This window comes from Bombus bifarius, unplaced genomic scaffold (genome assembly GCF_011952205.1).
Source record: "Bombus bifarius isolate JDL3187 unplaced genomic scaffold, Bbif_JDL3187 scf7180000008234, whole genome shotgun sequence".
In the NCBI taxonomy this organism is placed as follows: Eukaryota; Metazoa; Arthropoda; class Insecta; order Hymenoptera; family Apidae; genus Bombus; species Bombus bifarius.
The window spans coordinates 377386-404871 of record NW_022884529.1 but is presented as its reverse complement, the minus strand read 5'-3'; the positions used below and the strand labels follow the sequence as shown (position 1 = coordinate 404871).

General features: G+C 41.0%; 1 protein-coding gene and 1 long non-coding RNA gene across 3 annotated transcripts in view; one reads left to right on the top strand and one right to left on the bottom strand.

The window, feature by feature from the left end:
* Nucleotides 1-27486, bottom strand: part of LOC117211474 (putative transcription factor SOX-15) — a 68128-nt gene that overhangs the window by 4913 nt on the left and 35729 nt on the right. For both annotated transcript variants that reach the window (XM_033455400.1, XM_033455401.1), the window contains exons 5-6: nt 1598-1820; nt 388-584 (exon numbers count right to left, since the gene is read on the bottom strand). In XM_033455400.1, coding sequence (XP_033311291.1) covers nt 388-584; nt 1598-1820 — 420 coding nt within the window. The remainder of the gene's footprint in view (nt 1-387; nt 585-1597; nt 1821-27486) is intronic.
* LOC117211475 lies at nt 18490-20907 on the top strand. Its single transcript, XR_004488261.1, has 3 exons — nt 18490-20021; nt 20090-20269; nt 20336-20907. It is a non-coding gene; the product is annotated as an uncharacterized LOC117211475 (long non-coding RNA).

Below are 27486 nucleotides of genomic sequence, written 5' to 3'. Positions count from 1 at the left end.
AAAGGATCTTCTAATAGGAATTTAACAGAACAATTTAATAAAGTGGATATTTTTACCAAAAAAAAAAAAAAAAAAGAAGAAGAATAACAGAATTTTCAAGTGCCATGAAAAACATTTAAAACTAAGATGCAAATGATTGAGACTTCCTATTGAAATTGCTAATAATTTTAATTTTTAATTTAGAATTTATTACCAATAATTACAATTTGTAATTTGTGATTTATTGCTAGTAATTTAAATTTATAATTTATAATTTATTACTTTGATTTAAATTAACAATTATTTGATTTTTCATTTAAACATTAATAATTTAGTTATATATGTAGATATAATTCCTCGAGTTCCACGGCTGTCTGTACGGTAATTAATGCGAGTACAATGTCTCACCATCTGGCTCGGGACTGGCAACTGGAGATATGTCCGGTGTGTGAATGATAGGCGTATAAGGACTACCGTACAAGGAATTGCTCTCCGATTTGTACTCCTGAATACCTTGCTGCTGCTGCTGGTGATACAGGGATGAGATCGGGGAATGTCCGCCCCACGGGATCTGAGGAATGCCTTGATAACTGTCCATCTTGGACCTTAAATAAACATTGAACGTCACTTCGTAATTCTTCCAAGAAACGTCTTTAACACGAAGAACTTGTTAAACGGAAGGATGGCACGAATGAAACTCGATGCATAACGTTTGAAAGAATATTTTTGTTTCGCTGAAACGTGCTTTTTTAACTCAAAGTGAGAATCATTGGTGCAGAACTATTTTAACTTCATTGACGAAAGATCTGTTACATAGTTTAAGTTTCTACAGATAGAGTACATTGTATTTTCATTGACGAAGTAAAGTGTACAATATAGTTAGTATTTATAACTATATTTTTGAACAAATATATTTTATATTTTAATAATAGTTTTAAGAAACATCTTGGTATTGATAACGTTTTTGTACTCTGAAATTACTGAATTCCATCAGGCCTTATTCTACTTAATTTTTATCCATCTATACGACTACTTTTTGTTAAATCTTCCAACCACTCGACTATCATTGTAAAACAACTTGCCAAATATTTGTTGTAAACAGATTTCAGGTTATTCTCATCTTTACACAAAATAACAAAAACATATAAAATAAATATAAAAATGTATCAAATACCAATCACAATTACAATACTATAAAAGGTATTTGTACAGCATTGTATTTATCCTACTATTTCTATACCAATTAATTAGGCCCAAGTGCACAATAACATATTATACTTTATCACTTAGCAGCAGTACTTTCACACGATTACAATAATTTGACGTAACGAAAATAAAATCTGCATATAAAGTCTGATAAAAAATAAATCCATTTACGAATAAGCATATATTTTATATTATAGCCACCGTAAATGCGCACAGATAGTAACACATCTATTCAACCAACTATCACCAACAGCATTACCCAACCCGATAACCCTTGCACCTATCAAACTCGATATCGATGAAAATTAATTCCAACGTCTCGATCGCGCACCTTGCACGCTCGATTAATTCGATGACGGAACGGGGATGATGTTGAAAAATCGCGGCGAATCAAGAGGAGATATCGACTTACATGGAATGATGAATCGTGGTACCAGAGGGGTTGGACCTATTGACCGTGGTGTTGGTCGCGGACGGAGGAGAGGACGGCGCCCCTGGGGCCCGTTTCGCGTGTTTCCTACGCCGTGGCCTGTACTTGTAGTTCGGATGTTCCTGCATGTGTATGACCCTCAGTCTCTCGGCTTCCTCCACGTACGGCCTTCTGTCCTGCGGGGTCAACCCTCGCCATTTCTTCCCTGAAATACACGGGGACCATCCGTTAGCTGGTGCCGCAACGGTGCCACGATTTTTCGATACGACATTGCAACGTTAGCTGTAGGTATATATTGGAACGATGCTTACCACCGGTGTTCCTGAATTCAGGGGGCGGCGTGAAAGGCAATAAAAATTGTATGAATAATGTTACACGCGGATGTATACGATAAAAGGGAAGGGGAAAGGGTGTGGAGATTATTGCTTCTTTTCTCTAGATACCTTCGGGGACTGAACTTTTGAGCTGTAGGATGCTCGATCTTTTTCTTTGCGGTTGTAGTGGTTTAATTATGTATGTGCTTTATTTCAATAATTATCGGATGTCTGTTTATGTAGCAGAATTAGGTAATTAGTATTGTGTTTATCAAATAAACATTTAGTAGCTACTAGAACCAATAAGTTGGCAAATTTGGAGTTTCAATTTATTCCTTTTGCGATTATTAAAGACGTGCAGCTGCACGAATGTGAAATGTATTCTGACATTTTTTACGATCACATCGGAGTTATCTAGGACTATTCATTTCTACCATACTCCTTCGATTATTGTCATCTGTGTATAGTACGCGTTTGGAAACACACTGTAGATTGGTAATCGTAATGTCAAATAATCCTTTGGATGCTTTGGTGTATTGGGTATAATAGGAATATGTAACTTGAAGTATTTTCCGCGTAATTGTCTCTTAAGTATGCTAATAATGGCAAGTTACACGCAAGTACTTAAGAATTATTATTTAATACGTAATATATTAGGTTGTCCCAAAATCTTCTTTCGTTTTGTTCTATTACTGCAAAATGGATCGTACGTAATTGAATAAAATAATATGAAACAAAAGAATGTGGTGCATCTATTATTTCCTTATAAAAAAAGAAACTTTTGAGACAACCTGATATTTAGTATTCGTGTGGTTCCATTTATCATGTTACCATTAATACAAGACAAGCCGCTATTTTGCACGTCAACTTGTAAAAGCATTCAAAGTTGACCAAGAAAATGCTTCAATTTCGATCGTAAAACATTTTACGAGGAAGAAACCTTAGAAATATAGATTTATTGCTAAAATGAGAAACTCGACTCGAACGTTTCAATCAAAGCCGCCATGTACAAAGATAAGTGCAGGGGCATAAACCTTGCGTGAATTTGTAATCATAAAAGACGCCATAAATTCGCGGCCAGCTGTTACTTTCTTTGTACGTAGAACACTGCTGGATGGATTTAACACCCACCGTGCATGAATACATTTCCTACCGATTAACAAGGTGAACGTGACAATTAATATTTTTAAAAAATACCCGCATGATATACACGTATTATAGTTTGCTAATTACTAATAAAAAATGAACAGCAATATTTGCAAATTTCTACAAATGTTTATCTACAAAGTGCAATTCGCTATACTGCAATACTCTGTTATCACTTTTGACAAAACCTACTCTATTATCGATACGTTTAGCTATAATAAACAGGAAACGACAAGACGCAACGTACATATATTGCATATTTGCGTTTTTAAATGATGCATAATATCCTTGAATACACAAAGACCGATAATACTATATTTGTTCCGTAATATACAGCAAATCGACATCAACGTTTTAGTCTCGTCAACGCGTTCAGACTATCCCTCGGAATGCCTGAACTTTCACATTCTATCTAATTTTTATAAACATGAATAATCTTTTAAACAACGGATACCGTCCCTATTAAATCTCACGTGTTTCAACAATCTTCAAATTCCAGTACACCAACCTTTATGCAATCTACTTAACACGTTGACTATCGTGTTACTCAATTTTTTAGAACATTTAAAAAGAGATAAACCTCGTCGATTAGGAAATTTTCGACAATGTCTAACATTCTTCTATCTTACATAACATTGTCAAAGAGAAAGTGTGCAAATACAATATTTTGCAAAAATTATATATGCTAACCTATAGTATCTATACTTTGATCTATCATAACTCTCAAGGCGAAATATATAAAATTTTCGTGGCAGTTAACGCGTTGAACATCGTCAGAAGCACACTCAGTAAAAAAAAAAAAAAAAACAACAACCGCAACTTATTAACACATTGCGTATATTTATGCAAATTCATATTTTTCTAAATATAATTAGTTTTTTGCCTGACTATGTATTTCGCGCTTTTTTCTATCTTCCAACTTCCTTCAAATGCGTAAAAGTGCAAGGTATATTAATTAAACAATCGAATGCAAAACAATCCACGCGTTTCACACATGGAAATCAACTTCATACATAGCCGGTTATACGCCATCCAATCCAATCTTTCACTGGGAACCTAGAAATTCTTCCACACGTAAGATCCGCATTCACCATTCCTACATACGTACTATTAGAATCACCGGTGCCGGTAAAGCTACCAAGGAGGAAGATATCGCGGCGTTATTTCGAGGATCGATAAGACTGGCTGTGGTTCGTTCGCCGATTGGCCGGCGATACTCTTAATTCATGCTACGAGGCTTGCCCCTAATTGCCCGCTACGTGGCTAGGTCGTCGTCGTCGTCGTCGTCGTCGTCCCCGTGGTCGTTGGTGGTGGAAGCGGAAAAATGGTCGGACGAGCGTAGATACGAATTACAGGAGGGCTTGGCCGGCCGGACGACGACGACGGGCTGGAATCTGCCTTAGTTGCGTTCAATATGCCCGTCCGGCATGGTAGGCCGGAATATCATTAAGCAGGGATAAGGGTTAATACGAACGTAAGATGTTCACGACAAGAACGAAAAACTTGAGCGAGGCGGATGTATATGGTGTGCGCGTACATATGTACACGGGATCGGCGTATACGGGGCCGTATAGGTACATAGGCGCATGGGGGCGTAGATATGGGTGCGCCCGTGCCTTCAGCCAGCCACAAGGCACGAACCATTATTTCATATTTCATTTTGTATATTTCAACTCCGGAGGAGACGCTAACCCGAACGACTCAGCCTCGAAGAGGGAGGCAGTGGATAAAGAGGAGAAAACGAAAACAGCTTGGAAGAAAGAGAAAGAGAGAGAGAGAGAGAGAGAGAAGTGGAAAAGAAAGAAAAAAGGGACACGTGGAAAAAGGAGTATATATAGGGAAGAAAAAAAAAAGAGATGGTCGCAGGGTTCTCTAAGTCTCCCTGTAAAGTCCATTTTTGTCGCCCCGAGTTTCTTCTTACTTGGCTCTCCTTCTTTGTCCCCTTCTTCTTGGTCTTCTTCTTCGTCCTCTGCTTCTTTTCTCTTCGAGCGGCTGCCCTTTTTTGCGATACAAGTACTTTTTCGAAAGGACAGCGGCCAGGGTTGACGCGTGGAAGTAAACTCCTGCGACGTGCTCGTCAAGATTCAATGGAATCTCCTTTGTCGCTTGTCTTTGTATACGTGGCTCGTACGGGGAATGAAGTCGAGATTTCTTTGAGAATCTGATTTCTAGTGATAAATTACCCGTGATTGAGAGAATTACTTAGCTGAGCAACATTTACGTCGCGAATTTGTTACTAAGTTCTTCGAGATTGTTATAAGGAAGTGATTGTTCGGCGGCTAAGGATTGTATTAATAAAGTTAATTTCGATATCTGTTTTGTAAATTGATTAATATCGCGCTTAACTAGTTACGCTGCGAAAGTTAGTTAAAAGAACATCTCTGTTCTAAATCAATTATTATCACATTATTCAATATCTTACAGTTACGTAATACGTGTCTTTCGATATTGATATTATTTTAGTATTTGAAAAGCAGGAACAAACGCGATGTTTTATGATTCTGTAACAGATTAACAATCTAATAAGTAATGCTGCAAGTTTGCATAAGTTTTAACGTTACAATCAGGTTGTAATATATGAAATGTCCGTTAGAGCGCTTCAGATCCTTCGCTTAGATTGTATCAAGAAGTAGGTATATCGCCTGCACTGTGGTTTACATAAAATTAAATGTCGATCTGTGCTCTTTCGTTCCGTATTTTCTACTTGAAATAGCGTCGGAGGTTCCAATCACTGACCCTATCCAATGAGATTCGCATTTGTCTTCCAAAAAATCATACCTAAATGATTACAATCAATCTTCGATGAATACTCTATTTAATACTTCAATTGGATCGACAATTTTAAGGTGGTTATAAGACGCTGTGTAAGCATATTTACTATATTTACTATATTCGATAAGCATAAACGCGGTGGAAGTATATTTACCATTATCCTTTGCTTAAATATGAAAACAAGCTTTTGCAAATCGTCAACGATGGAATGAAAATAGAAAGAATAATAAGATACTTCGACGTAACTTTTATGACTGTGCTTGCTTCTGCCTCTGCATTCGTTATATCCGCGTCATCACGGAGCGACGAATGTCGCCGACGACGAGGAAAATAAGACGGTTGAAAAAAGAAGCGATAGCCAAAGAAAAGAAGAAACCGCAACTTCTTTCTTCTCTTCGACTCTTCGCCTCCCAAACTTTCCACCTTCTTCGCGGTTGCACTCGTCCATTTGCTTCCGCGTGTTTCGCAGAAACAGTGAAGTCAGGGCGAAGCTGAAAGGTTCAGAAGCGGACGAGGAGGAACTGTGGAAGAAGAAGAGGGATCGGCGCCTGAGACTTTTTGGCCGACAATAAGTAAACTTAATTTAATATTCCTGGGCGCGCTCCGCGGTGAGCTAGCCGGCAGTGATTCATCATCACACCCGCGCACTGCTTCCCACCATGACGTCCTCGTTAAGTATTCTAATGGTTGCCGTGTACCTCTAATTTACTCTGCTCTCGGCCCTAGTCAGACGACTTCATTAATTTCAGCGTTTCGGTCAAAAGCGGACCGCACTCGCATCGGAAACACTTCAGTCCTTGTTGGATCAGCTATCGTGCCGTTGTTTCGTCGTCTTCTGATCGTAATCCGCATCAACGTCTGTGTGCGACTCCCAGTACGACGAAGAGACAGAGTTTGGCTTTGATAGAGGTTGAAATTACTTGCGGATTGCAGGAGAAGAACACGACACATGTACGTGACACTTTTGCTTTTATCTTGCGCGTTGAAGATATTTTTGGTTTCCTAGAAAATTTCTATTTTTCTAATCTTTTACTTTTTTTCGATTCGACATATTATTGTTCTTCTCAACTATCGAAACACTGATATCCGACAATTGATGTGTCGCTAATAAAATTGTAACTTTTTCGATAAGATAACTTTTCATGGTGTAGCTTTTATAATACAAATATCGAAGATAATTTCAAACCGAACAACGTTGCAAGCTCTTAATCTGTTTCATAAAGATCCTACATCCGATTGGAAACTAAAATTTTATGTTAAGAGATCCTGACAGAATAATTCTGAAATTCATTTCGCGTTACAAAGAAACCTCGATCGCTGTGCACAGCAAAAGCATTAAGAACTCCGTTATCGCAACGGACGACAGGCGCACACGCGCGACCGCGCGACGCACGCAAATGTATGCAAAGCGCATGCGGGTCACAATAAGTCGATCAGCGGCGAGCATACTTCGGAAATCTCATTTGAACCGATGCTAATAGGCTGCCTTATCCACACCGCCTAATCTGACCGCGCGTATACACGACCGGCCGACTCGTGAATTCCTCGAAGCGTGATAAATTAACGCCAACGGAGATCGCGACAAATTACGTCTCTCGATTCGACGTTGGCTCCCCTTGCGCCTGCAGATCGCTCGTGCCGAAATGTCTTTTTGCATCTGTCAACGAAGCACACCGCGTGTGCACATACGCGCGTATATGCGCACACGAATATATTTAACTTCGTTGGCTGCTAACATTTTCCAGAAAGCTCGTTCGTTCTGCCCGGTTAATTAACGATTCCGCGGTGATTTACGCACACGGCGAATGCAGCCGGCGTGGCGACAGGGTCGATTAAGCCGCGTTTCTATGCACGCACGCCAGTAGCAAGACTAACACCGGCACTCAGGGAATTTCGCTCTGCTCGCGGATGCAGCATCGCTGGAACGTGACATTTCCAGAATCGAGCGAGAAACTTCTCGCTCGGCATTTAGAATACCGCGTGGAATTAGCTGCCACTCGCACTCGTTCGTGCCTTCCAATCGCACTCTTATACGTGGCTTTAATTGCGCGTACAGCGCGTGATAAATCTCTTCGTGCGGTGCACTGAATCGCTTCTAGCGTCCCCTGACAGCCTGCTGAAGAAACGCCTCGTTTAAGAAACAATTTGCTCAACCCTCGAGCATCGAGTCATGACATGATCGCGCGACGGTCCTTCAGCCGGCGGCGTGAAGCGTGCTCTCCTCTCGATGAGTTTCACACCGTTTATATACGACCACGATCGAACGATTGCTAAATTACACGCACGCGACGCCGGTAATAAATATACATGATGTATCGGTTCGCGAGCGGCCGCGCAATTAAATTTATCGGGACCTCTAGCCGCTGAGCGACTGATGCGCTACGCGGCTGGCAAAATTGACGTCGATCGATGAGATACCGAATAAGGACGGGTTTTTGTCGTGCAAGAAAATCTAATGAGAATACGTAGCCTCTATAATGGCACTGGTGTTCGATAGGTACGGTGAAAGTTACGTGAGATGAGAAGTATGTCGTTACAAGGGTAGTTTGGCGTACCTTAAGTAGTTAAAATGACATATTGAATCTGAAGATTCTAAGAAAATACCAACGATAGAAATATGTTTGAGAAATGAGTGTCTTGTAATTCAAATTTCATTAGGCGATTCTACAACCAAGTAGTTTTCTACGAGCGGTGTTTGTCAGAGAGAATTGTTAGTGAACATTATCGAGCATAGTTTTCGATTTGAAGGCGATGTTGGAAAGAAACACAGCTCGCCTATGTTTAACAGCTTGTCGTACACTAATATTTATACCTAGTTCATTCGTAAGAGTCCTGGAACGCCTTTCTTCGTAATATCGTTGTATCACAGTCATATGTCATACTCGTAATAGATTATTGTTAAACCGCGTTGCACCAGTTGTCCAAGAGCTGTGACCAAATTCCATTTATATTTGGAGATCAAATTAATGTACTCGCATTAGATAGAATGTTTTAAGTATCTTAACGAGCGACGATATTTCAGAAGCCAATATACGAATAATCATAAAAAGTTCATGAAAGAAAATTCCTGCGTGTGTCTGATCTACATCCATAAACTTATTCAATATCTTAGCTACTTGTATACTTGCAACAAAATTTACTCAATTTTAAATATCAACTGACCATTTTACAGGAATGAAGGAATCAAAAGTAGGAACATCTCGTATTCGTGGCAGTGCAACCTAACCCACACGGGCAATTGAAATGAAATTAACGCAATCGAAATTAAATCGGTACCCTAGCTTGTTAATACATCTTCCTATAAAACCCCCCTGCTACCCGAGTATTCCGTTAAGTCCGACCGATACGACTGGAAACCGCTAAACCGATTCGATCTACGAATGAATTATAGCTAAACGCCGAAACGGACCGCGTCGAATTGGTTTGATGGAATCACAGTTGATCGACGTTACGAAGCAGAAAATGCGTTCATTTAACTTCTCGATACGGCTTGTCCGCGACCGGTGTGTAATAGTTAATATAGGCAGCAGCAGTCAGGAAACAGCGTTATAAAGAGAGGGCTCGGAGAATCAGACGAGGAACGAAGATGAAGACGGAGATGAAAGCAAAGACGAAGACGAAGAAGAAGAAGAAGAAGAGGTCGAAAGCGAGGCCCACATCGGTGGGACCGCATCGTGCACCCCGCCCAACCTGGGTCGCCCACTGTCACCATTAATAATACGTCTCCCGTCCCGTGATGTATCTCATCTCCGTTGGCGTCGTGTGTTGTGCCTCGTGTCCTGTCGTGTCGGTGTTTAGCCTTCGTTGTGCGCTCGGTCACACGCACGTGCACACACATACCCGCGGAACGCACACTCGCTACCTTCTTTATTTTCTCTCTTCTCCCACTGTAATTTTCCCTCTCCCTCTCTGTCTATCACTTTATTTCACCTTTCTCTTCGTCCGTTTCTTCGCTCGTCCCGTCTCTTTTCGTCTGGACTCAGATGATATCGCGGTTCCTCGTCTCGCTCATAGGCAATGCCAATAACGCACATGCACACGCGGTTACGCGCGAGCGTGTCGTTGCGTGCAGGTACTTGGCACACCCACACGAGCCTTTGGGAGGGGTTGCTAGCACGAGGTCGTTACGATGCACATGCACGTCTCGCGTGCAGCAACCACGACGACGACACTTTGCTCTTTCAACTTTGACAGTTACTTTTCGGACAAAGACATCAGCCGGCACGACACGGTGCTTGGCTGTCTGGGAAACGGGTATTCTCTTTCTCCGCGCTCCCCTGCCATTGGCAGGCGCAAGAATCTTTGCCTAGGAGTATAATGGCAGGGGATGATTTTGTATTTTTTATTCGCCAGTCAGACGACCAAAAGGCATCAGCGATGAACAGAGTCTCGGTAAAGATGGAAAGAACGAAAGAAGAGTATACAGTATACATGTAGTAACGTCACTTCCGGTTGGGAGCCCTCGCGGAATTCGCCGGTGGTCTTTAATACCTTGCGAGAAAGAAAGACTTTTAAAAATACTTTAGAATTGAACGTTAAAGTTGCAACGAGATATTTAGTCTCTATATTCGTTTTTAAGCTGGTACCTTTGTTTCCTATTGTATTAATCTATTAAAGGCCAAGTAGTGGAATATTATTAACAATAAAAATTAACCTAAACGCAACACTGCTAAGGGACAAAAGTATTGCTTTAGCAATGTGCAAGAAATATATCAGAATAATATATACTTTAAAGAAGCTCATGACACTAAAGTGAAAAAAGAATAGTATATCACAATGTTAGAAATACTTCAATATCTTCAGATTTCACAAAACCGTAGAACCGGAGTAGAAGAAGAAGCGACGGAAGTATATCATTAAACAAATGCTTGCAGTTCCATTTCATAACCATAATATTAAAAACCAAAATTCACTAGCCGATAATTACAGCTCAACAAGTATCTAAAGTGCGTATCTTTAAATTTTGTAACTCTGTATTTAAGATACTATCGGCGATAGTTAGACCAGAGTTTCAAACGCAGAAACGCGTGAACTTTAAAGTTCAAAGTTAAAGAATTAAAAACAATTCTATTCAAAAGAGGAAATGGCTGAAACAGGTTCGAACATACGCTTAATACCGCTCAACCAGGTCAGAGACCCTCAATTATCGCCGATCAGCCTCTTCTCTGGTCGTTTCCCCGTTTAGTCGCGGTGCAACCCCAAAGTTGAAGGAATCCAAGCGTCTCTCGGTGGCAGTCATTCATGAGCTAGCAGGAACTCGATTACGTCTACCGAACGGGGACGAACATCAGATAATCCATTAAGATCGGCAGAGGTCTGGCTGATCGCCGGAGACAGATTACTTTTCCGTCGGGCGAAAGCAAGGAGCCAGAGATTGTCGCAAGGGGGCCCACACTGAGCTCCCTTCGCTTTGTCCACGTGCTCAGCGCGTACAGTATGCTTATGCGATAGACGAACAGAAGTTCTCGAAGACATTGGTGAATTGGCTGGATCACGTCGTAACAGAGCTGTCTATCGAAATAAAGAATTCCTTGGACAGACGTTTAGTCGTTGTTGCGTGTAATATACTTCTTGATGTGTCTTTATTAGCTACTACAATTGTTGATCTTTTAAGGAACTATTTTTAACTACGAGCGACTATCGGTAAAATTGCAATTTTTAACCGTTTAATGGAGTATTTAATCCTTTTATCTCGAGGACCATCTTTGATAGAGTAACATGAGGTTGGTCGATATGAAATATTTTTCCAAGTAAAATTTTTACAGCGTATAATCTTTTCCAACTACCATGCATCTAATGAAAATAATTTTAATATAATATATCAAATATTTCAATATCCAATGATTAACCAGTTTCATTGTTCCATTGATTAGCAAATGTTTCATGACTTAGCAAATTTTTTAGAATGGAACTGTTGCAGTCTCTTTTAAAGTAATTTATATATCAAGAAGTTATTGTACAAATTATAGGTATTTAAGCTTCCTAAACAATAAATTTCTGTTGTCCTTAGCTTTCGTAGCAACTTTGGCAAATCTAACATCATGTAAAAGAATTATACAAATATTTTGATTATTCATAGCGGTCAATAATGAGGTCTCCATGTTTAATCCTTCTTTCTATTCAATGCACGTGATTTATAGCAAATCTTTTCTTCAACGTGATTGATAATAGACCAAACCTTAAGCTAGCATTGGATCGTTAAATTCAAATTTCTTACGCATCAATCAAATAAAATGACAAAGAATTCCGATCTTTTTATCCTTAGCTTTGTCATTTGATTACATTCTATCAAAAATAACTTTCAACATTACTACACAGATACTTGTTTCAAAGTTTCTCATGACTTTTATGTATCGTTTCACTGCTTGGTTCTTAATGATCTCGTATCTCAATCATAATTGTCACCAAATCCTCAAGCCATTAGCGCTACGTTTCTCTCACGCATTAACTCGTTGTTCGATCGATGAAAATTAATCTTGGCTTCCCACTGGTCGATGAAAACTCCAAACGATAAATACAAGTTTCGCGGCATTCCTGATTGCGGCTCGTCGTGGGCGCAGCGTTGAATCTCTTCCTGGAAAATCATTCATCGTCGCGGGCCGCGTTACCTTGGGTGTCTCGAAGCGAGAAATATCACGCTACGAAACGGCAATTGTCGTGCTGCGTTATGCATGTATCCCAGCGCGTCCGCTCGTCCCAAGCGAGCGTTAACAGGCGAGTGTTCCACCACGAAAACGTTCTTCGTCGAGGACACCACGATAGAATGCTCGTGAACGAACACGAGAACGAAACGTTTCCATCGCGATGAATCGCGAGTGGAAGATGACACACGCGTTTGTCAATTTCCCTTAACATATCCTTATGGACTATCGCCGATAGTCTACAGTCTACAAAAACATTAGGTTGTTGCACGATAAATTTCGTCTTTGATGTACGGGGTGTTCCGGCAACTGCGGTACAATCGACAATACGTGGGTGATTCTATAATACATGGAAAAATCTGTCGAAAATATAGAATAAAATGTTTCCATTGGACGTTTCGTTTTCGAGAAAATCGAGTTTAAAAATTTGTCAAGTATACTCCAGCTTGGCAAATTCCAGGCTCGACGAGAGTAAACGATCGACAGAAGATTATTACATATCTGCAAATAAGTAAAAAATATGAAGTACAATTTTCTCATAAAACACTTTGGTTTCTGAGCTAAGTAAATTCGAAAATTTATTATGCGACTGTATAAAATCAGTTTTCAGCTAGACATGTTCAAAGTCTCAATTTTATTGAAAATAAGGCTCGAAACGTAAAAATTTCATTTTTCATTGTTAACTTATTTTCGTATATAGAATAATTTCTGATTGTTTGCTCGTTATATTTAATCTGTAATTAAATTATCGGTAGTTAAGTTTAAGTATACTTGTCAAATTTCCAAACTCGATTTTCTCGGAAACGAAATATCACATGAAAAAATATTATTCTATAATTTCGACTTCTTTCTTTATAGGGTCATCCTGTTGTCGGTTGTACCACAGTTTCCAGAACACCCTGTATAATATCGTCGTCCTATTCCTTAACTGTTTTTACTCCATTTTTCAACAAAATGTAATTAATCGATCTACATGTGTGTCCTTAATATAAAGAACGCGGATTCACGATAAAATGATGAAAACTCTACTTACGAAACAACAAATGTCCAGTTCTTTTAAATCCTAACTCCTCACAATGGTATTAAACTCCATAAACTTGGAACTGTGAGTTTTCTCAGTTTACAAACTAGTGAACTTAATAAAAACTAAACCGGTTAATACGTGACTACTACGGTGGTCATCGATGACCCACGTTACTCAATCTTCTAGGATAATTAAAATAAGATAAATTTCATCGACTAAAAAGTTTTCAACAATGTGAATACCTTGTTGTTATTGATAATATCGTCGGAGAAGAAGTGCGTCAATACGATATAATATTTTGCAAAAATTAAACGTTAACGTGTAGCATATTTAACTCTATCGCGGCTCTGTAGGCAAAATGTACATGTACAAGTATCAATTACTGATTAATTCTTGTGTTACGGGAAAACTAGCTACTCTAATAACGAGTATAGTTACTTATTCTGTTAACTTTGGTGGACAACGATATTGCATTAAATTTTTATACAAATTCATATTTTTGAGAATATAACTAAGAAAGTAAAATCCCAGTAGAAAACAGAAGGAAACTTTCCCTATCAAATATTACAGAAAGTAGTATACTTTGAATATCTTACGTATTACTGCATGCTACGTATATTTCGCGATATCTTGCACCTTCAAAATTCTCGCATCTATGTACTTATGATAAGTTCCGTTCGCGATTTTTTTTCTGAAAAATATGAAAATCGTCCGCAATTTTCCACAAAGAAATATGAAAAGTCGCCCGCGGCTGGAGGGCAGAAGCATCGTCGAAATGTTCATTTTTAAACACAGATCGTATCGACGTACCTTATCGATCTGCGCGTATTTCATATATCGTATGCTACAAGAAACTCACAGGGGAAACCTATTTGAAACTAGCCAATAAAATTCTGTCACGTAATACAATGCCGTTCACTACGGGTGGTTCGGTTGAAAAAAGCGATATTACTGGTTCGTAGTAGCGAACGTCCGGAAACGTTTTACTTGATCGTCGGGAAGAATGTTAACGAAAGCGGACAATACTTTTTACGAAACGATGCGGCAATGAACAAGGCTCGTTTGCGCGATTTATAGTTAGACTCCGCGTTTGTGATCCAAGACATTTCTTCGAGCGATATGACGTTTTACTAGGTTCGCATTTCAGCTTGATTTTCGTTTGAATTTTGCGCGGTAATTTCCTATCGGCGAACGTTAATGTGATATTGATGTAAGAGGAAGATTCGCGATGAGAACGTCCAATAGAAGGATCGTTACGATCGTTGATGATCGCATCGTGGCAAAAAAACTTGATTACGATTGGAAACTAAACCTGTATTTAATGAGAACATGTAAAAAATAGTATTTTATTGGCTGGAAGAATATGATGTACAGCCACATGATAATATTTATTACGAAGAAATAAAATTATTATCATAAATCATGTTAGAATGAGATTGCTGTTGTTTTAAATGTAGTGTTGTGTTATTACCACAGGCAATAGAAAGGAGTGGTAAACTGAACTGTGAACGAAAATTTTCATTCTATGCTAAGAAAATTAAATTAATTTCGGAAAGAAGAATAATGGAAGAACTGCGACAAATAAAATAATACACAATTTCAACTGTTACGCGTAACGGAATAATCTTAATTGAAAGTTCTAAACGAACCGCTACTCCTTCATGAAAATAAGTCTGCTGAACTATAGGTAAAGGTAAATGACTACAAGAAAGTGTAACATTTCCTTGTGTCTTTGAGCAGTTCTGAACATTTTGTTCCTTGGCCCAACGCAAAAAGGCGGTAAAACATGGTAAAATCCAGTAATGCACTTATTGTGTTTAAACTAAACGTAGGATAATAGTAAGTCGCAAGGACTTCGTATCAATTTGCCACAAATTGGCTGTTTAACGAATACTTCCTTTCTCCATAGTAGAGCAAAAATCCGCTAACAATTTAAAACTCGCATTAATTAGATAGATCATAATAAGATAAAATATAATACCATATTCGCGTCAATGTTATTCGAAATAACGAACACCATTCGTTCAAGCAAATAACGTATCCAATTGAATAAATCTACAATACTATCTGAACTGTGTATCTCGTAGCAAACTACCAAACTTTATCCAGGAAAAGGAAGAAAAAAGTTTACACCAAATCTACACCTAGTCGAACTTCGAGCGTGATTCGAACCTTAAAACTCCTAAAAGTCATAACAAGTCTTGCATTTAAAATAACTCGAACTTTCCAGGCTTCTGTTAACATTTTATATTCACGATCCGTTTCAACGAAATTAATCAAAATGCGTATAAAATACGTTATACTAGTCAAACTTTCAAAACCTCTGTAAACTTTCCAGACTTTCGAATCCAACAAGATTTTCAAGACTTTCAAGAAGATCGAGATTTTCAAGAGTTACAAGCTTCGAATCATGTTCCAAGTTGCATTGAATCTTTTTACAGAATCCAAGTGTTTCAGATCCCACCGCTACCGATACCATACGCCTTCGCTTCTAGCCAATGTTATTACGTTTACGCACTTTGAAATGCTTGGGACCTGGGCTAAATCTCGACGAAATCGGCCTAGCCGAGCCGGAAACTTTCGTTCGAGCGGCTCGATCGCACCCGTCACTTCTGATCGGAGCTGTACAGGCGTGGTGCAATGCAGACCGGCGATCAGGGGGGACAAAAGTCTCTCTTTCTCTGCATCTTTCTCTTGCGCTCTCTTCGAGTGGAGAAAGAGTCGTCGGTGGAACGTAGTCGGCGCTCGAGGGGTCCCACCTCCGTAAACACAACGCGATTCCACCTTCGTTGCTCGCGACGTGTATTTTCATAAATATAATAATTTATTTTCTCTCTGCAGGTAAATCCACACACGAGTGGCGGATGTTGTAATCTTCCTTCGTGTTCGTCCTCGCAATCCTCCTCTTTCGTCGTCGTCATCGTCGTCGTAGTCCTCGTGGCTAGTCGTCGTCGTTCGTTCATTCGTTGGTTCGGGGATAGGTGGGTCGGAAGGTAAGGTAAGGTAAGGGTGCGGCCAGACTTCGCTCTCAACTCCACCTCATTACCCGGCATTCTATGCAGAGACCGCGCTTATGGCTTATTATTGCTTTAGCTTAGCCAACCCGTCGGTTCCTCGATTCTTCGTCGTTCGTCTATGTGCGTATCTACACGCGTGGACGTGCACACGCGTTTCTTTCGAACGATTTTTCGTTCAGCTCGTTCCGCGTCGAGCCGCGAACATAGCGTTTTCTGCTGGTTTAGCGGGGCTGATGCAGTTAGACGAAATTTGTCGAGTATTGGGGCAAGCTCGTTTATTTCAGGTATAATTGGGATTTCCCAATTTTCAATAAGTAGGACTCGCGGACGGATTACCACTTACAGTGGGTGAATTTTGCTAAAGATAGGATAACAGATTTTAAAAACGTTGCTTTGGTACGGATGCCTGTTTATCTTCACAGGCTGTATCTCAATTACAAATACAAAGTTGCTCTGAAGATCGACGATGTTTCTTAACTCGATTTGCGATGAACCGTTGAAGACTATCTATTTTTATATCGGGATTGTACACGTTGTAGTTCTCACCATTCCATGCACACTTTCGCAGAAAAGTTTCAAATTAATTATTTAAAAAATTTCTTCACCAAAAATTCCCGTAAGAAGATGTCCAGAACATCTCGATACATTTCTATAATACTACCTCAGCAGAACTCTGCGACATGTACCGATCTCCATCACCGGAATAGAACCAATTCGCGTAACAAGCTTCACGATTATCTGCTAAGCGTCTCTAAAAGACCAAACGCACTGGATCGTTCCAGCAAAGACAGAAATAATCAGATTATCCTATCAAGTTATCCTATTGCTGCGACGTGTGTATTTAGGTGTCGTTTCCTGCGAGGTCGCCAAGAGCTCACGCATGTCTTCTCGTTCAATCGTTCGACCATCCGTCGGCCTTCTCCATTTCGATTCTCATTTTGTATGTACGCGCGCAATTATTGGTCCCGATCTTGTCTGCAGGTTCGTTACGTTGGTTCGCCTAGCAGGCACCGGGTCCAAGGAGAGCCCTCTCCTCTGCACGGCTGTGCGTAATGCCCCTGATACGACTTTGTCGGTATTATCTGCTCGCCGGGCTCCCGGTGGCTCCGTAAAAACAAGACCGCCGGAGATTTAACCCTCGATATGGCGACCACCGGAATATCGTGAAGGCCTCTCCCCTCACGGACACCGCTTCGAGCGGACTTCTCTGCACGATTAACGGCTCATTTGGAATCGCAACTTACAATTAGCGTCGCTTCGTGTCCTTTTGCGAGCGTGCTTGATGGTTGCGGGTGGTTACAAGGATCTTTGGGAAATAAAAGATGACTTGATAGCCAGTCGCTAAGATTCCCGTTGGAATTATCAAATTTCTCAAAATGACGAATTCTAGATCTTATATTTCTACAATTCGTACAATTAATGCTGTATTTCTTTTTCTATCTTTTTCTTTGAAGAGAACGATATAATTTATATGAAGAACATTCGGAGAAAAGAGACCATAAAAGAGAACGGTGAATTGAGTAAATTGAGTATTTGGAGAACCTTTATCTCCAATCTTTTAATATTTATCACGGTTTTAGTTGATAATTATAATTGAAGGTAGAGAATTGTATTATTATACATGTAATAATTATCAAATAGATGATGATTTTATGGTAATTCAACTAAATTGTAATAGAAACCGATGGTGATCGTGGTTGGCGGTATTGTGATGTTGATAATGGATGATTGTAAATAATACTTGCTTAAAAAAATTCACCAAGAAGTACCTTACGATATTATTAGTTCAGTAATGAAGCAATTTCTAATTTCAGCTAGTACTTTTGAAGTACCTTTGAATGGAACGTTTAAGAAACAGTGTTCTCACAGTACTTAAAATTACCGTGATTTTACACGACCTTAACTGCTAGCTAAACCACGATAATTCTAATAAGAACATACGGAACATATATTAGAAACAGAGGAAAACCTTAAAACAGCCAATCGAAACGAGATCGCACAATTCCAGATCAGTTGGGTGAATAAAAATGGTAAGAATCAGGCAAGCAAGACTCGGATATTTCCGCGAAAATGAACGTCTATAGCCGGATATCGAGAAATTCATCTCTCGGATCCTCGTTTCCTCTTCGAGGCTCGAGCAACCTGAAATCGACGAGTCCGACAATCAGATTACTCGTGGCCGACCAAAGTTCAAGATTCCAGCGCGGCCTGCACGGTATAGGCGCAGAGGCGCGTGAAATTTGTGTCTGCGTCAGGCACGATCGCGCGTCCCGCCGCCGCGTTCCTGTCAATAACAGTTTCCACGAACGCATAATCGCAATATTCTCCGAAAGATCCTAAACTTAGATAGACGAAACAAGGTTCAGCAGGTAGAGGGATCTAAACGGACGTAAGTAATGCACGGCGGAGAGGCCGGAGTAAGAAAAAGAGAGAACGAGAGTGTGCAGACGATATAAAGGAACAAATGAGTTTCGTGATCGTACCAGAGCCCGATCTTGTCTTGGGTTAATCGAGCAACGCCGTAGAAAACGAGCAGAACAAGCTCGGGTTCCTGGCAGGGTGAGTCCGAGCACAGCCGACGATGAGAGAGGAGAGAATGACGAGGGTGAATAATGTTTCGCGTCCAATTCGAACGGTCAGAGACAAACTTTTGCATTGTGCAACGCATAATATACAGAACGGGATATCCTCTGTTCTCCTCGTCGCCCTTTATCGCTGGCAAACTTTGCCCTTTCTCTCGTTTCTTGCACCCTGAAAGCGCGCGCCCGCGCGCCGTGGTCTTTTCAATCTCGATGAGATTAAGTTGTACCCGTGGCAGTCTATCGCACGGCTACGCCGTAGCATTGTTTACGAGGAGGTAAGAGGCCACGAATCGTGCTCGTGCCAGCTAGCGAGGATATATTTATTCGTACGTTAAAATGTCGGCCTCGAGACGATCAAGAAGTTTCCTTGAAGCCAGCAGGCGGTTAGACGCGAGTCGCGTTTAAGGGTTCCGCTGGTAGCGCGAACCGATTCGACGCCGATAATAATTTGCATTCGCCGATAGCGAACTAGGACACGGTACAGGTGCAGTAACAAAGGGAAGAAAGTCGGGCAGATATGTACGTTAGCGCGTGGTAAATCATCTTCGACGGTTAGCGCGGATTATAATTAGAAGAGCCGCGGATTCGAAACAATACGTACGAAAGCGTAGGAATAATTAATACTCTGAAAGTGGACGTATTTCCTCGGTTTCGCGATCGAACGCAGCAGGTTCGACGATCGGCCTCTATGAGAAGGCTTATCTAAACTTTATCGGGCGTACTGGCGATACGAATAATTCACGTTTGACATTTCAGCGAGCGAGGGAGCGAGCAAACGGGGCCGTATCCTAACCGTGGCCGCTTGAAAACGCTTATTTACATTCTATTTTTCAGCAATAGACCCTGACGTAGTAAAACGATGCATTATCGAGGCCTGTACTTTAAGTACGTTTACCTCGCCGCACGGGATGTAGGTTGCCTTTTAGATCGGCCGACCTCTTTTCTCTATGGTCATTTTTACGGAAACGAAATTCACAGAGTGGGCAGAGCCGATTCCTAGCCTCAGAAGTTCATCCACCGTGTAGCCGAGGTGCTATTGTTCCAGAACCAGCCAAAGGAGACGAGACGAGAAGCGCAGGAGAAGGAGGAAGAAGAAGTTAGCGAACGAGGTGGAGGAGGATGCTATCGAGAAAGAGGTGTATCTAAGTACACGTACACGTAAGGTGTAACTATGTGTACGTATATGTATACATATCTGTATATTCTAAGTGTACTTATTTATAGGTGTATACATGGAAGAAAAGTAGGCCTTTGCTGCGGAGTTCAAACGATTCTTACGCATCACCAGCGCGCACGCGTACACGTTAATTTCAATCGGCGGCGCGCAAACTTTTCGTTACAGTCTATTTCGCAAGCCCACCGCCAACTAAAGGTCATCGACGCTCCGGCGATTCCTGATAATTATTTACGCTAAGATTGTTATCGTTTCGTGGGCCACTCTGGAGAAGTCACTCGCAGGATACGTTTCTCGCCATCTTCTATTTCGCGAGCCGCCTTTTTATTCAATAGGTAAAATTGGTAGATAAAATAGTAGTCGAATACACTTCCTTCTTGGAACTCAGGCATACGGTAAGTTCGAAGTGGAAAGGGAAGTTTGTCATTTTTTGTGTTGTATTGTGTTTTTTATAATAGCCAGTGTACAAACTCATAAGCAATAGGAAATAAAAAGAAGAAGCAAGGAGGAAAATTGTATTAATGACTGTAAATTACACATTCTGATTTGTGATTTTTATTATTCAAAGTTGTGCTGTCTTGTTTAACTGTGCTCTGTATTTTTTTTCTTTTTTTTTTTTTAGTAGAGGTATTGTATTATTTTGTATAAAAACACGTGTACTAATATTGGACTTGAATATTTTTTACCTGATATTCGACATCTGATGAGAAATTTGAGATCATGTAATTTTAACTATTTGCGTTCTAACTAAACTATTTGTGTTCAATGCTAGATATGTAAGTACCTAGACTTCTTGACACATAGACAAATTGCGCCATTAAAATAAGTCACAGCTAACTATTAATAACCGTAGGCACTAAACTAAAATTGTAAATTAGATTTGCAGGAGGTAAATTATTGTTTTGCTCTTTTAAAGAAAGATCAATTACCTAATCTAATGTACCGACACCATAACTCGATTATTGATATTACGTTCAAGTCAAAAGTGGTTTCGAGCACTTCTCATAGAAGTCTCGTTAAAATACGGAAATCGTTATGGTTTGGAAATAAGATGAAGCAAAGCATCAAAGCATCATGTATCAAGTTGTTTCCAATTTGTCGAGTTCTATACACAAAGGCTTCTGTCTAGCGTCATATAGAAATATTTATATTCCAGGTAAATTTCTAAGCACATTTGTTTCAACATCAAAAGCATAGTACAACATAAACGCAACAGAAGTATTATCTTCCTTTGAAATCTCTTTCACGACCGTCATAAAACAATTTTTTAATTTCAAAAAATCGTAACTACTGATAATCCATCACCTTGTTCCTTCCGCCTCGATTGGTTCCACGCCAGGGACCTATTATGCTATTACTCTCGCCATTTGTTCTTAATCGTGATTGGCTGCGCCGCATTACGATAAAGACCAGCGTCATCTAGCGGTAATTAACACAACCGTTTATTCGTCACCACCGGATCACCTCAGTCAATCACTGAACCAATAAACTCTGGCCAATTTTTACAGAAATTCTTAGCTTACAATGGCAGACAAAAAATCTACAAATCACGCGGCAACGAGTTCTTAGCCCGGCCCCTGGCTTTCACCTGCAATTATACCGATTCCTCGGGCCATCGTGTCAATCGTATGGTCTCCGTCGATCAAAACACGACTGAATAAATAATCCAATAACAATCAGGCCGTCCCGTTTCCAACGATTAAGGGAACATCGTACGCCCACCCGTGCCGCTTATCAAAACCGATCGTTTGCCCCGGGTATAACGAGTCGGCCCCGGACAGAAAACGCCTTTTGTCCGGCGATTTTTCGTCGTTGCAACGGCGAACGACGCCCGTGATTCACAGAACGAATCGGCCCGGTGAACGTACAGCATCGTACAATAATGACGCTCTCGAAAGGCAGCGCCGCCACGACCAACCACATATATACTATCGCGTACATACATATACGCATACATATCTATAAATACACACACACAACACGTGCAAATACGTACATACACCAGTGTACATATGTATACACATATCACGATGTACATACATATGAACGCAGAAGTACGTACGTATACATGTATACACGTATATACATACACGCGTGGTCCGTATACGGACCAATAATTCTCAATCGCCGTTCGGAACGTTCGCTACGGGCCGCTCGCGCCGTCCCTTAAATCTAGCAACGAGGCCGACCTTATCGGGTGCCTTCCACCGTGCGCCATTATTGTGAGATACTGTACGTCCTGATCCGTCGTTTAGAGCCTATCCAGGCCGCGAATCTCACGCGTTCGGCAGGAGGTTTTTCTCTTTCTCTCTCGTACGATCCTGCCAACGAAACAGAACGAAATAGAAGGAACGACGTGTATATACGTTTAAGCGAGACAAAGAGGAAGAGAGAAAGAAGGAAAACGGAGAATGAGAAGAAAGAAGAAGAAGAGGCGACTTTCTGTTGCGTGGTGTTGTTGCGAGCGCGAGCCGGAGCGCATGGCCACTTGGACTGGCACATCGCGGGGGAGGAGTTGAACGGAAGGGGGTGGAGGGAGGGGGCGCAGGTAATCAGAGGCACTAAACCACGATACCGTGCTGGCAGTTAGAGGCCTCTATCTCTTCTGTCGTTGGTGGTACAACACGCCCGGTATTATTTGCAGGCTGCCACATTTGTCGTAGGTGGTCTTGCGACAGTGGCGTCGCGCGGCCCGTATAAACGACGCCGTCTACGACACGCCGCGCCGTGGTTCTCCTTCTTCGCGTTCTCCGGCCGCTCGCGCGAACAACGAACATGCGCACGTTCGGCCCTTTCCAAAGGATTCGCGTTCGTACGGCAACCCCTTTGTTCCACCTCTCCCCTTGTCCTAGAAGTGCTACCGTGGACGACGTCGCTGGTACATATCGATAAGACCAAAATACCATTTACAGTTTAATGTATCGATAATATTCTTGCAATACCGGCAAAGTAAATTGGGCTTGAAAATATAAAATTGTATCGAGTCGTACGTCGACTCCGAATAAGGCATGTTTGAGAATCTTTTTAATTAATAGAAGCAATAACTTTCTTTCGACTTTCGAAATTTTATACAGTAAGAGTGTCTTGCTTTGAAAGATACTGTATAATTTTATTTTGGGTTTAGCGAAAATTTGATTCATCGATGCGATGGAACGTAAAAGGCACTATAATTTTCCCAAAGTTTATGCAACAATAACTTCTATTCCACACGAGAAACTGCTTTTTAGGCAAAAGTAAGTTTTTCCTGATGGAAGAACAAAGATCAAGCGAAACCAAAATACATTCTATGTATAACGTACTGTCGATAGTAAGAAGTTCGGATAAGAGTAAATAAACCTAACTCTTGCTGAAATTCTATTTCAGTTCTATTCTGTCTGGTTCTATTCTGCTTGCCGACATTTCAATGATATAAATATGTCTATTAATTTTTAATAAAACTAAAATCTAAATCTATTATTTCGTCCTCTCACTTTCGTTTAGCCCCTTTACTCGCATTCTTCTCTCTTCTTCTTCCCTCGGTAAGCCGGTAAACCCCGTGACTGATTAACGATAGAATTAACGAAGATTAACGCCCGTGGCACCAGGCGAAATTTATGGTCGGTGTACACCGATTCCTGAATTATGGAGTTTACCGGGAGCCGGTATCTCCCGCGGGATCTCCCAAGTGGCTCTACCTGCATCTCCGTGAAACGGAGGTGAAGTTCTCTTTTTTGGGGGGGATACTTCTGCCGCCGGATGGATAAAAAACTATCTCTTGGAAAAGAGACTCCCGAGGGTTTTTACGATTGACAATGATATTCGTAGCGTGGACGATGACGGTAATGATGATGATGATGGACGAGCTAAAAGCGGTCGATTAGGTCGACGCGTTTATTCCGTCATAATCGGGACGGTCGAGATTGATGGCGGAGTAAAGAGCATCGATGGGAGTGGAGGTTACGTACTACAATCGAACACGCTTCCTCCCGTGAAACTCCTACGTAGCCGAACAATTTCGCAAGCAGCGATGAAAGTAGATCTTCGTTGACTCAGGTACAAAGTATTCGACCGTATACCGGTGGATACGTAGAAAACGACGGGCTTTCTTGTCTGTCTCTCGTGCAGGGACGATTAGGTGGATTTCGCCTTGAAAACATTCGACGGTGATTGTCGACGAAGTAGGAGTTAGTTTTTGCTCGTACGTATTTCCCTGAGTTTTTATTCCTTAATAAATCAGTTTTATCACAGAAAGTGAAAATGTGTCCTGTATATATTTATAACGTTATCTTGGGGAACGAATTAAGAAATGGCAGAATCTTTCATAACAAGTCACGTGAAGCGCGTATGTATAACGATTCGCGAAAATCACACGGTACAATACAATCTAAAATTATCGCTCCAATTATTTTCTCGTTCCGTTATTTGATTTTCCTATGTTTGTAAACGTGATTATGTTTTATTTCGCTAATCTGGACAATTAGCAATCATAAAGAGAATTGTTTAATCATATATTCCTTACTTGGATCTAAATATGCTGCTCGTTCAAAGATACGTTAGTTCGATTACCAAAAATGTCTCTCATAGAAATGATTTTGTCTTTAAGTTAAAATTGCACGTTTGTTTTATTCTTGTTCTCGTAATAGTACCTATCTCTCCGTTTACGCGTATTCAATCATTTTGTAACATTTCAGAGGAAATTTGTAATAACACATTGCATCTTGTCGTACATAGTATCGTTTAACAATTTCATACCATATGGTATCATCACCATAATTCTATACCTACTCTTTATTATATAAGTTCCTCACTGTGAAATCGCTCGATTCTACCTGCAATCCCAAAAATCCAATAAATCTACAAAAATTCAACAACTACTCCGTCACGTTCTACCAAATACATTCACCTTTCATCGATTCATTTTTCTCCTGCGCTATTTAATTCACGAACCATCATTCTCCTAACGAAACAAGCAAAAGAAACCTTCTGAACTGTAACCCCGTGACTGTGACGTGGCTACCGTCCACCAACCCCCTGCACATAATCCTTGGCGAACGAGGTGTCAGCGACTTCTTGAAATTCCATCGGTGAATCTCGAAACGAGGCGACTCGGCGCGGTCGCGTCGATTTCCACTGTTGACATACGAGCGGTAAAGAGGGGTTAACGGTTAGGGAATGATTAATAAAGATGCGCGGGCACGCGTTCCACCGGATATAAGGCCCACACAGATGCATGATGGACGTGTGTGTACGCGAGTACATAGGAACGCGCCCCTCTATCGGCTGCTTCTCGCCAACTACAGAAGAAAACACGGCGTAGGGCCGCGGTAGGTGAGCCGGTGTGCGCCCGTCGGGACGCGTGCGCTCGTGTATCCTCGAGGAATACGTACGCACACACTTTGGCCAGAAGGAGCAACAATATGAGGAAGAAGAGGCGAAGAAGAAGAAGACGAAGAAGACGACGAAGAAGAAGCAAAAGGAGGAGGAGGACGCGCGTCCACGTGCATAACTCGGACATAAAACAGGCTCGCTCGCGCAAACCACGGCTCCGTGCTGGGGTACGGATGGGCTAACGGATGGACGGACAGACGGACGGATCGACACACAGCACGCGCGCATGAATATGTAGGATGTCTGGAAAAAAAGACGAGGAAAAGTGGGGGCGGCAAACACTCGACGCGCATAGTAATCGAAGCCGCGTCATGCCAATAACATCGCGCACCTAATGTTCGATCGATCGATCGGCTTCGACTCTCCATCACAGGGTTTTCCTTGGTTCTGCGGGCGCGCGCGCGCGCGCGACAAAGATAAGCTTGGCGCGCGCCACGACATGCAGCTGATTTACGCGTTTCTCTCGCGCGTGAAATGATAGAAAAGAGGGAAAGAGGGAGAGTAACGGCGAAGGGAGAAGAAAGAGATAAAGAGGCAGAAGAAATTGATAGGGATGGAGGATCGAGACGAAGAAAAAGGAGCGGTTGATGGAGGGGTGGAAGAAGAGGAGACGCGTGTGCCGCGTACGAAGACACGCGCGAATGGCCGTGGTGAAACGGGCGCGGGTAGGTGGCTTACACACGAGCGGAGTTTACAATTTTCTGCACGACGCTCGTTCGAATGCCTGTAACGTTGCGGATGCCAATTGCCGATAATTCAAGGTGTACCTACCCACGATATAACGCGCGGCCGCAGACGCTGACAGATTGCTGGGTACCGGGACAAGCCCTCTCGATCAGCACCGGCCCTCTTTTAGGCGCGCCACGTTTTGGCGCGGTACGGATACCAGCGCATTTCGAACGATGCGACTTCGATTCGAGCGAAACTATGGTCACGCTGGATGCGTATTCAGAATTGATATTCCGATGAATTTAATACGTCAATGTAATCAAATATGTATGTAGATTTTTACGAGTATACGCATTGTAGTCTTGCGGTGTTTCATTCGTCAGAATGTCACTTTGTCTGAATACGCATCCACTGTAACCATGGCCTAAAGCTTTCATCGGGGCTTTAAACGTTTATTGTCCAAGCCATATTCGATCATATGAATTGCTTCATAATGAAAATGCTGTCCTCGACAACTGTCTCTGACTCGGCTGTTCTTTTATATTTTTGTAACCAATAATAATTTGTTACGAATGTTTGATAGCGCAAAATGTGGAATGTCGAAATTAATCATGTTTATGGCAGCGAGACATCAAGAAGACGGACTTTATCTATACCCGAGTTATCGATTAAATAAAAGGGACAATCAAAATTTACTGCAAGCTCGGATCGGACGAATGTATTCCGTATATTGTACTCTACTGTATATTGAATAGGCTTCTAAAGAATAATCGTATGAAATATCGTAAATAAATATGTTAAGGCAACCGTGCAAGACAGTCTTTATGCATAAAAGTGCAATTTGTACGTCTGTACTAAAGTCAATAAACATACACGACTGTAAAAGATTTTGAATTCTAAGCTGTGAAGTGACATTAACACCTATCAACGGCTTACGCTATGGAGGGAATGTAAATTACGCGTTTCTTCTACGATTTTACCAAAGATCTATTATCAGCGAATATTATATTAACAAGTGTCAGCAAGTAAATTACAAATATAATTTTATATCAAAACACGAGAAAGAAATGACCAAAAATAAATGAATTATCTTTTCTACTAGACACGTGCGTTACTTATTGATATAAAAGGATCGCGATGATTAAAAAAAAAATTGTATCTTTTA